The following is an 11554-nucleotide window of genomic DNA, read 5'->3' on the forward strand; positions in this document are numbered from 1 at the left end:
GCCTTTCCAAGTCGCCCCTAAGCTCCGGAGTGCTGTGGCCGCCGACTCCCAACATCGTGGAGCTGGGGCTGCGGGCGGCGTCTGTTGCAGCTCCGACCTCGGCGAACTCGATGCCTGGCTCCGCAGCCCCAGCTCCGTGATGTTGGGAGTTGGCACTTGTAGCCCTCAGGCCGCGCCATTTGGAGCTCCGACCCCGGCGAACTCGATCCCTGGCTCCGCAGCCCCAGCTCCGCGATGTTGAGAGTCGGCGGTGGCGCAGCGCTGGGATACCGGTGGGGAGCGGGCAATGCCTTACAGGGTCGCCGTGCGGTAAGCTCCGGAGCGCTGTGGCCGCCGACTCCCAACATCGCGGAGCTGGGGCTGCGGCCGGCCGGCCGCGGGCCGCGCTGGATTTGGAGTGCCAGGGATCGAGTTCGCTGGGGTCGGAGCTCCAACCGACGCCGCCCGCGGCCGGATGCCCACAGCCCCAGCTCCGCGATGTTGGGAGTCGGCGGCCACAGCACTCCGGAGCTTACTGCACGGCGACCCGATAAGGCATTGCCCGCTCCCCGCCTCTCCGACCAGGGAGGGGACTAAAAATTAAAGTTTCCCCCTTCACCCCCCCCCCCCCCCACCCCCTTCACCCCTTCCCCCCCCCCCCCCCCCCCCCCACCACCAAAAAAAGCCCTCCAAACTAACTGACTAACATTTAAGCAATAATTTACAGATGTTTAAGTGTCTCCTCGGTCTCCGGGGAGGAGGCAGCCGCTACAGTAGTACAGACCTGGGTTGACCGTAGGTCGTTTCGGGTCAGGTTTGGCGCCAAACGCGAGCTTTGGTGTGCAGACGACATCCTGGAAAAAATGTCCGGTTTTCGAAGCTTTTCGATTTCCGGAATTTCGGATAAAAAGTTGTGTACCTATGTTGATTAAAAACACCAAGTTCTCGTGTGCATTTCATCTTTATCAAAAAAGCAGTGGTGTTTTATTTTTCCATCTCGAGCATTCCCATTGATTGTACTAATGTTAGTCGATATCATTGTTTCTCTTTCAGATTGTTCAGATTCCTTTTTGTGGTAGCATAGAATGTGAAGACTGGATCAAGAAAACAACAACTAGGTAATAGCAAACATTGATCATCTATGTATTGAGTGTTTTGTATTGCTGTTGTCAGATATATTTGTACCATGAATAAAATTCTACATAATTGTCAAAGATGTAGAATTTATTCTTGGATACATTTTTTAATATATGTGGGCTTTAAGGAATTGTTAAAAATCCGATAAACTGGCTGAAGACAAAATAATCTGTGGCATTTAAAAAGAAAGTGGTCTTCCAGCAGTCATAGCCAAACCTTATGCCTCAATGTTATTTTAAAAAAAACCATGCCATTTGTCTTATGCACGTTAGCTGTCATGCCTTTGTGCTGTCATGTAACATACTTGTATATGGATAGGAAAGGTTTGAAGGAAATGGAGCAAATGCAAGTCGGTGGGCTTGTGTCAATGGGGCATCTTGGTTAGCATGGCAAGTTGGGCTGAAGGGCTATGACTGACATCCCTCAAAGCAGGTTGACTAAAACTGAACGTAATACTCCAAATGCGGTCTCACCAAAACCATGCAAAGTTGTCTTATGTACCAAAACGTTAGCTGTCATGTTCTGACAGACTATAACAAACGTTGCTGTCATGCCTTGTGCTGTCATGTAACATACTTGTATATGGATAGGAAAGGTTTGAAGGAAATGGAGCAAATGCAAGTCGGTGGGCTTGTGTCAATGGGGCATCTTGGTTAGCATGGCAAGTTGGGCTGAAGGGCTATGACTGACATCCCTCAAAGCAGGTTGACTAAAACTGAACGTAATACTCCAAATGCGGTCTCACCAACGTTCTGACGACTATAACAAAGTTGCTCAATACACTTGACCAATTAAGGCCAATGTACCAAAAGCAGCCTTTACCACCCTATCTACCCAGGACAGTACTTTCAGGGAACTCCAGTTTAAAAAAACAACCATTTACCACCACCCTCTGTCATTCTCGAAGCCAACTCTGTTTCCAGGCAACTAGCTCACCCTGGAGCTATGCAAGCTAACCTTCCAGATCAGCCTACCATGCGGAACCATGTCAAAGGCCTTGCTGAAGTCCGTATATACATTGTCTGTGACCTTGCCTTCATCACCCTTTTGTTAACTTCTTGCAAGTAAAATCAAAGTAATTTTGTCAGCCTCTTTTTTACAAATATCAATTGTATCGAAAAACGGGTAATTTGTTCTTTTAAATTATTTGGCTATTGTTTACTTTGCCACTATGCCATTCTTGGAAAAATAATTGTTTTTTGTGTGTGTGTTGTAGGGATCAGGATATTGAGCCTGGAGCACCATCCATGGGAGCCAAGAGCCTGTGTATCCCTTTCAAACCTCTTCGTGAATTACAGCATGGAGCAATGTGCATCAGTGGCAAAGAGCCTGCTCAACATTATGTACTTTTTGGGCGTAGTTACTAATGAAGATGTGAATAGTGGGAAAATCATGTCTTTGTCTATAAATGTTTTTATAAGACTAAATACCAGTTGCTTTCATCTTTGTGTATTTTTATCTAGTTATAAGAAATTAACTATGAATAACAAGGACAAAACCTTGAGAGCTAATGATTGTCAAAAATAAATCCAGAACAGATACCCTACTTAACATTAGTAAACGTTTAATGAATACATTTGTGTTTTTGTTTGATTTAAACAGTGTAGTGTTTTGGTATCAAAATAGGAAAAATATTTCCAAATCTTTTGCTTATCAAAAAAAATGGAGAAAAATACATTTCTAAATAGGATTAATTACCTATACTATTATATTAATCATATTACAAAATTAGGCTATTCCCTTATACTTGATTTTAATGTTCAAGATTTAAAAATTATTGTAAGTGGCCCAGCCTCTTAAAGTTCAAACACATTAAATTTGTCCTTCTGGATTGTAAGTTGACAATGTGAACGGTTCTTTCTCCTTGGTTATCGTCCAAACATTTCTCAAATCTAAATAAGAAAAAATCAAGAATTTCAAATACTTGGTAATTGCCATGTGTATTTCTAATCTTTTTTCTATCCAGAGTTCTTGAATCTGCCATTGTATCAAATTTTGTGCTTATTTTTCTTGAAATATTGAAACTTCAAAATTAAAGTTCAAGTAATACTTCAGTTCTGAAACAATTATCAAAGACCCATACAGTGTGATTTAAATAAAGGGAAAACAATCCCATCCGTTCCTTCTCAACTATACTCTTACACGAATACACCATTCTCCTCAAACCATTCTCCAACACTGCTTAGTTAAATGCTCTCAGCTGATTCCCTTCTAATCTCATCTGATAGTCAGTCATACAACACAGGAACAGGCCCTTCAGCCCAACTCGTTTATCCCGACCAAGATTCCGCGTATTAGCTGTCCCATTTGCCCATACTGCTCTGACCCTTTCTTATCCATGTTCCTGTCCAAGTGCCTTTTAAATGCCGTTGTAGTTACTGCCTCAAACTATCCTCTGGCAGCGCGTTCCTTTCAACTACCCTCTGAAAAAGTAACACTTTTTTATTTTAACCCTCACCTTAAACATATTTAATCTAGTATTTGATTGCCTTGCCCTGGGGAAAAGACTGTATTCACCTTGTTTATGCTTCTCGTGATTTTATACACATCTTAAACTTCTAAACTCTAAGGAATAAAGGCCCAGGCTACCCAACTTCACCCTAAACTTAGGCCTTCACATCCTGGCAACATTTTTGTAAATCATCTTTACACTCTTACCAGCTTAATGACATCCTTCTCAAAACTGAATGCAAAATAAAGTGCAGTTCTTGATTAGTAAGTGCATCAAAGATTACAGAGAGAAGGCAGGTCGAGAGGGAAAAATACATCAGCCATAATCTAATAGCAGAACAGTCAATGGGTCAAATGGCTTAATTTTGCTATTAGGCCGTGGATGGAGCATCGAAAATGTTTCTAGGATTAGATTTTTGTGACCCATGTCTGGTATCTACTTGATATTTGGCACAGATTTAAATAAATTATAATTGAGAAGGAATTCATAACTTGTCAGTGCCAAAAGTTGCACACTAAGCTAATTACAAAATTAGATCGAAAAAGTAAGCGCCATCTAGTGCTCAATGCTCATATTACTCTATGGGGTGCCTAATTCCGTGCTGTGGTCTATTTAAACCAATAATTATACCATATAATAATTACCATATAATTATTATACCATATAATATAACTCCATATCATATTATGCCATATAATATAACTGGAGTTATATATAATTATATTATTTTAAAATAATATAATTAATATAATTGTGAGTCTAACTGGAGGTGTATGTTGAGTGAGACTGCCGCAGAGGTTCTGGGTTTCACCGGCTCCTGAACCCGCCTAATTAATGGGTGAGGGCAGATCCTGTGCATTCCCCCGTTTACTGAACCCCACTGACTGCCAGTGTGCAGAGTGGGGATCACAGCCATAGTGGGCCTGGGGCAGTGCCAGGCTGGGGAAAGGCTAAGGCATCTTCCATTGAGAGGAAAATACCTAACCCTAACCCTAACTCGCCCCCCTTCCAGAGCTGCCAACGGCTGGAGCTGGAGATGCTTTGGGACCGGCTGCGGGCTCCGTACGTATCCGCTCAGCGCATCCACTCAGGCCAGCATGACCTTCTGGATCATCAGCAGCAGCTCACCCGATGCCACGATTACACCGAATGCCAACATGGTGGGGAGCAGCACTGCCCTGCACCCCCATAGCTCCGTCAGTCCGCTCGCTCGCTGCAACACCGGCCGGCCGACTGACCGACCGCTCACCGGCCAGCCGACTGACCCCTCACAGCACCCACCGGCCGGCCGAATGCCAGACTGACCCCTCACAGCACCCACTGGCCAACAGCCCAACTGACCCCTCACAGCACCCACCGGTGAGGCTATACACAAATTGGAGGAACAACATCTCATATTTTGCTTGTGCAGCTTACAGTCCATTAGTATGAGTTTTGATTTCTCTAACTTCAAGTAGTCCAAGCATTCCCTCTCTCACTCTATCCCTCCCCCACCCAAGTCGCACCAGCTCCTCGTCACTCAGCAAACAGCTAACAGTGGCCTGTTTCCTTTATCATCGTTACTTTTTTAGAGATGTATATCTTTCATTCATTGTTCTTTATCTCTCTATAATCATTGTCTATGTCTCTCGTTTCCCTTTTCCCTAACTAGTCTGAAGAACGGTCTCAACCCGAAACGTCACCATTCCTTCCCTAGAGATACTGCCTGCCCCGTTAAGTTACTACAGCATTTTGTGTCTATCTTCGGTTTAAAATGAAAATAGCAATTGTCCATGATTGGCAATAGTAACAATATGATTCCATGTTCTGTAAAATGATCTTCAAAAATATAGCCTCGTATGATACAGTTTAAAAGTGATAATGGAAATTTATAAATATAGGTATACCTTGTTTAGCACTACCCCCACATAGTGCTGCTTCTCTATTAGCAATCTTTTCTTTTGGAGCCTTGTTTTTCCAAAACTAAATAATAAAGAGACTGCAGAATGCAATAGCATAAAGTCATTTACTGGTACATTTGATTAGTAAGGGTGTAAAATGTGAAGGTGTTGCATTTGACCTACCCTCTGTCGCTTGCAACACTAACTTCCAGCTCTTTAAAAGTCTTGCTGGTGAGTTTTACCAAGGTGCACACAGGCAAGGTTTGGGACAGGATGCCAAGCCAAGCCGGGCAGGGGCCGAATCAGTGCACTTGTCAGCCGCTGTCAGGAGATGGTTCATCCCACACAGAGCAAAATCTCTTCACTGAAAGTGTTGTGTATACCCATTATATTAAAAGGCATGAATGGTTTGTTGGCCAGGGGCACAGTTGATCTCGAGGACATTTTCTCCATTCATCTAATGAGAAGTGCAAGGGGCCAGAGGAAGACCATCTCATCTTTGGAAATCTTCATTGGATCCGGTTCACTCCCTCCCTTCTCTCCCTCGCTTACACTAAAAACAAGACAAAGCAAAAGTTCAATCCAACTTTGCAGCCGGAATCAATGCTCCAACCAGAGAATCTGGTTGTTTCACATTTTTTTCATACCGGAGCCATTAATGGAAGTGGATTGAACAGGTAAATATCTGGAGTAAACATTGCGGAAAAGCGTACAGACCTACAAGTGAGTTACGATAAGTGAGTTAAAAATAACTTATCAGGATCGCATCTCTATTTATGCTATGTTATAATACTCCACTCATTGGAAGAATTAAACTACATGCTTTAATGTACTGCAAGTTGTTTTATCTATTTAATAAAAACCTAAAACAAAACCCCAAAATAAAAACCTGACAATGTTCTTGCTGAAAGAATTTAGCAAAACATATGGAAATAAAAAATGGGAAGCAGTTGATAGGTTGCGGGAAAGTACTTGGGAAGGAGAAATAGTAGCTATATTGCTTGAAAACATAGCCAGGGAACAAATAATTTAGCATGTGGCTCAGCATTACGATCAAGTAAGTGTACAACCTGATTGATTTTCTGGTTTTGATGTCTATGCTGACATATGTGGATTTTTACCTCCATCTTTCAGGCAGGATTCTTGACGTCCACATCGTCTTAGATGAACAAACTCTAATTTTTCATTTAATTCCTTTATCAATGTGGATGCTTTGCAGATCCCTTCTATTTTGGACTCCAGGGGCAATCCTGAGCTTCCAGTCAACCATCGCTTCAATTCTGCAACCCACTCCCACTCTGACCACTCTATCTTCAGTCTCTTGGATTGCTCCATTATTATATGCTTGAGCAGCAGCAAATCAATTTCCAGCAGGGCTCAATGTAGGAATGTTACAACATTTTGAGATTTTAAAAATCAAGCCTGTAATTTATCCCATCAGATAAAGCATAAACTTTAATTTGATACCTAATTCACTCTCATATCTTCAGTATTAAAGTTATGGTAATTTTCTTACTTGGAAAATTGCATCTTGTTCCTTATTGCTTTTCCATTGACTTAACACAAAAGCTGTGATCGAGGACAGTCAATTGACATAAAAGCCCATAACTTTCTTAAAAATTAAGAGAACTGAATGAAATTTTCAGTTATTATAGGTTGAAGCATTCTGAAACAAATATGAAGCATCTTACTTGGATGCCCTGAAATTAAAGCATATAATTAGTTAGTTATTTAATTGTAGCTAATTACAACATTGACCATGGTGACGGAAATAGTAATAAACACCCAGACTGCCTTGAAAATTCATTTCGTTGTCTCTGTACTGTACACTGACAATGACAATTAAAGTTGAATCTGAATCTGAAATTCAAAAACGTGATATTCTCAAGATCAGAAATTTAATATTATTGTATTATATGCTGTGTCCGTAACAGACAGGTAAAGAAATTACAATTTCTAGCAAAAGACCAAATCTTTATGGAGAAGATCAGTTGCTAGCTGGTACATTGGCATATCATAATCAGTAACATCATCATACTCCTCAGATTGTAACCAATAAGCAACTCTGTACGCCTTGTTTTTCCTCAACTTTTCGATTTTGGCATTTTAAACTACAAGTTTTTGCTCTTCAAGCCATGCATGACATGCCTTTCTGCCCACTACTTTCCCCATTAAGAATGTCCTGTAGTTCATCACATTTGGAGTAGTCCAAATTTGGATAATCTCTGAGAATGATGCCTAAATCAGTCTCTTTTGCTGGGCATTTGGATTGACAATTTTGTATTTCTTCTTCTGAGACATCTGTTTAAAATGTAAAGAGAAAAAAAAAACACTGAACAGCATTAACAGAAACAAGTTATTATTTGCAGTTTTAGAAAAAAAGGTAGAAATGATAAAGTTAAAAGCTAAAACAAATAGTATACCCAACAAAAAAATCATATTCATCAGTTTCATCAAATCAATTAAATTCATCTAATCAATTAAATTAATCTAAATTCAATTACTAGATCTAAACAAGGCTGACATTTTTAAACAGCCTAAGTATCCTAATAACAAATAACAAACTGATCCCATTCACACAAGAATTCACAATATAACATGATTTTTAAATCTCACTTTGTCATGAATTTGTATGCCAAATGGAAGAAATTTAATGTTTAATTCCCATAAATTAATCCAGAAACATCCACTCTCAAGATAATCAAAATCATTATTTTTTGCACAATACATCTGACTAAAACTGTACTGTGGATAGTTAGTATGAAAATATTGATCAGGGATAGACAATAACACAAAATATATTTGATTTAGATGTTCTTATGACATGATTGTGCAAAAAATAATGGATTTGATTATCTTGAGAGTGAGTGTTTCTGGATTGTGATCGATTGGAATGTGGCCACTGCCATGATTTAAGCCTCTATCAGCAGGCAAGACATGGCCGATTCGTATTGGGGCCTAAATAACATTTTGCTGCATCATAAGATTAAAATGAAGCCACGCCAAAAAGCAAGATAATATGTTAAATAAATGACATACCTTTTGTTTTGTCCTGCAATTGCGATCCGTGATGTTGAAGGCGTTAGAAGTCACGTTCAGCTTCAATCCAGCGGTGCAATCGTCCAGCAATTTTTTTTTTTTAAAAACCGGGAACGGAAGCGTGAACATTTTTTTTCTTCATCAGCTCGCGGAAATCCCTCTCCAACAACCAATACGCACCTGCATTTTAATCCCCCCCCCCCCCCCCCCCCTTCTTCTTTCGTGTGGCATGCACAGCCTAAAGTTGTTGGACAACTTGTTCTATTTGATCTTCCGTTTGTGCACGTTGAGTTGATTGCATTAGTCGAAACAGGGCGGACCACGTGAAGGTTGCAATCTTCCATCCCCCAGAGCCTCCAGAATCGCACGGACAGGCAGCAGGCAGAACTGGAGCGCCACTGATGGTAGGTTTTGTAACAACGCTATTCAATGCGAACGTCGGGTTTTGATATTGAATTTAACAATTTCAGGTGCCTTTCCTCCATAGACAGTAAAACACATAATCCAACACGCTCAGGTCTTTGATGGTGCTGGGCTGACAGATATTCTAGACAATTGGATGTTATTCCTCTTAACCCACTAACATGGTTTTAATTAACTAATCTTAGATACCACACAACATTGTAACATTATTCAGGGCAACCCAGTAAGTTAAGAGAGCACAGGAACAGATGCCCTGATGAATTGAATTGACATGTGGGAACCAGTGCCCAGGTGAGTTGAAAGAGAGTGCTGTAAACATCAGCTACTGGGCCATGTGCTGCAACATCAGTATTTCTTAAACATCAGATAGTGGATTATCGGAATATAATTGCACGTGGCAAAACTTTCCGAACAATTTGTTGTTTCAATATGTGTCCGTCACTTTGTTTCAGCTGCTGGTTATTAAAGTAATTGTTCCCTTGACAGTTTTGATCAGCTCTCTCTCACACCACAAAGGCAAGAAAACATGAGGAAAAAATACTGGGCTCACATCCTTTACAAACTAATGACAGCTTTTTTCCATTTTAACTCATTTAAAAAACAGGTCAAATCAATCATTATTTTGAAACACGGCACTGCTTGAAATTAATTTCCCACATTATCATCATTGATCTTTTCACAGGAAATAATTGTGAAATTAAAAAAAGTCTGAAGAAGGGTCCCAACTCAAAATGCACCTGTCCATTTCCCTCCACAGATGCTACCAGCTCATTGAGTTCCTCCAGCACTGTTTTGGTCAAGGTACCGGCATCTGCAGTTTCTTGTCTCCAAGTAAAAGTGAAATGTTTGCACACTGCTGATCATCAGAAATTGACACATTTTCTCATCTCATCCCCCTCCCCCTCCCCTCCTCCTATATCCTTTCCTCTGGCTTTACAATTTGCAACTCTTTCATCAGTCTGTCTCATATCGCTTGCTTTTATTTCTGCCCATTAATCTAGCTGTTTGCCTACCAATTGGCTCCAGTTTAGCCAGGGCTCCTTGATGTCATACTTGATCAAATACTGCCACATTGTCAAGGGAACTCTGGTTCAACTCTTTTGTCCACGTTTGGAAAAATGTCATAATGAGCTCAGAGGCTGAGTAACTTTGGCAGAACCCAGAATGAGGTTCTATGAGAAGGCTGTTAGCAAGCAGATGCTGCTTGATAAGGTTGTTGCCAATCACTTCCATCACTTTGATGATGATCGAGAGTATAAGATTAAAGATTGTACATTATCCCTAGTGAATAGGATAATGCTGATGTATGGGGGATCGCTGGTTCCGCGGACTCGATGGGCTGAAGGGCCTGTTTCCACACAGCATCTCTGAACTAAACTAGTAATATTTTATTAGGGTGACCCAGTGGTGCAGCAGTAGAGTTGCTGCCTTACAGTGCCAGAGACCCGGGTTCGATCCAGACCATGGTGCTGCCTGTATGGAGTTTACACATTCTATCTGTGACCTTGTGTGGGTTTTTTTTTCTTGGGGCTCCAGTTTCCTCCCACATTCCAAAGACATACAGGTTCGCAGATTCATTGATTTCGGTAAAATTGTAAATTGTCCATTGTGTGTGTGTGTGGGAATTGCTGGTCGGGGTGGATTTGGTGGACCAAAGTTTCTGCACTGTATCTCGAAACTAAAAATTCGAATATTAGGACAGTAATTGGAAGGGTTGAATTTGGCCTGCTTCTTGTGTACAGAACATACCTGAGCAATCTTCTACATTGTCAGTGTTGTAGCTGCACTGGAACAGCTGAGTGTGGAAAGTACTGGGGTAAAAATCTTCAACCTATTGTCAGAACGTTGTCTGGCCCCTTAACCTTTGCTGTTTACAGTGCCTTTGGTGTTTCTTGCAATCACATGGATGAGTGCAATTGGCTGCAAACTGCCATGGACCATGCTGAATACCACTGGAGGAGGCCGAGTTGTGGGCAAATTACAAATGTCCACACTAGATCATCGATTGGGCTAAAAAATAAATGTTAATAGTCTTATACATTTAAAGTAATCTTTAATTATTCTTGCCGCTTTAATTGCATCCGATTTATCCTTTCTGGAAACAAAAGTAGGCATTTCCTTGGCATGCCCATCAGGGATGTCGATCAGAACACAAGGAGACTCTTTGCCAATGTATGGGCTACCGCTAACTTAGAACCAGGAAATAACATGTGTAGGAAGAAACTACAGATGCTGGTTTAACCGAAGATAGACGCAAAAAGCTGATAACCCAGACTGGATCAGACAACATGGATTAGGTGACGTATCGGGTCGAGACCCTTCTTCAGTTTGATAATCAGTTGATAATCAGCCCATTGCAGAGAGGTATCCTGTATTATTATTATTTTAAAAGGGTAGGCATCCTGCTAGCTATTCGGTCAAGATTCCGTTGAAAGTGCTGGACATCTCATGCGATCGCCAGTGGTCAAAACTGTTACTGCGTGATATTTGTTGATCTGGTGCAATTTGTTCCATTCAGGGCATCTGTAAAAACGAACATGTCGGAAGGAACTACAGATGCTGGTTTACACCGAAGATAGACACAAAATGCTGGGGCAACTCAGCGGCACAGGCAGCATCTTTGGAGAGAAGGAATGGGTGAAAA

The 11554-nt window shown here is 41.2% G+C and overlaps 1 protein-coding gene across 1 annotated transcript in view; it reads left to right on the forward strand.

Annotated features, from left to right (window-relative positions):
• The window catches only part of eprs1 (glutamyl-prolyl-tRNA synthetase 1), a 58777-nt gene extending 56087 nt beyond the window's left edge, over window positions 1-2690 (forward strand). The window contains exons 31-32 of the mRNA XM_055639718.1: window positions 1033-1097; window positions 2333-2690. Of these exons, the coding sequence (XP_055495693.1) occupies window positions 1033-1097; window positions 2333-2483 (216 nt within the window). The 3' untranslated portion in view covers window positions 2484-2690. The remainder of the gene's footprint in view (window positions 1-1032; window positions 1098-2332) is intronic.
• The last annotated feature ends 8864 nt before the right edge of the window (window positions 2691-11554 follow it).

Source organism: Leucoraja erinacea, chromosome 8, assembly GCF_028641065.1.
Source record: "Leucoraja erinacea ecotype New England chromosome 8, Leri_hhj_1, whole genome shotgun sequence".
NCBI classification, from domain to species: domain Eukaryota; kingdom Metazoa; phylum Chordata; class Chondrichthyes; order Rajiformes; family Rajidae; genus Leucoraja; species Leucoraja erinaceus.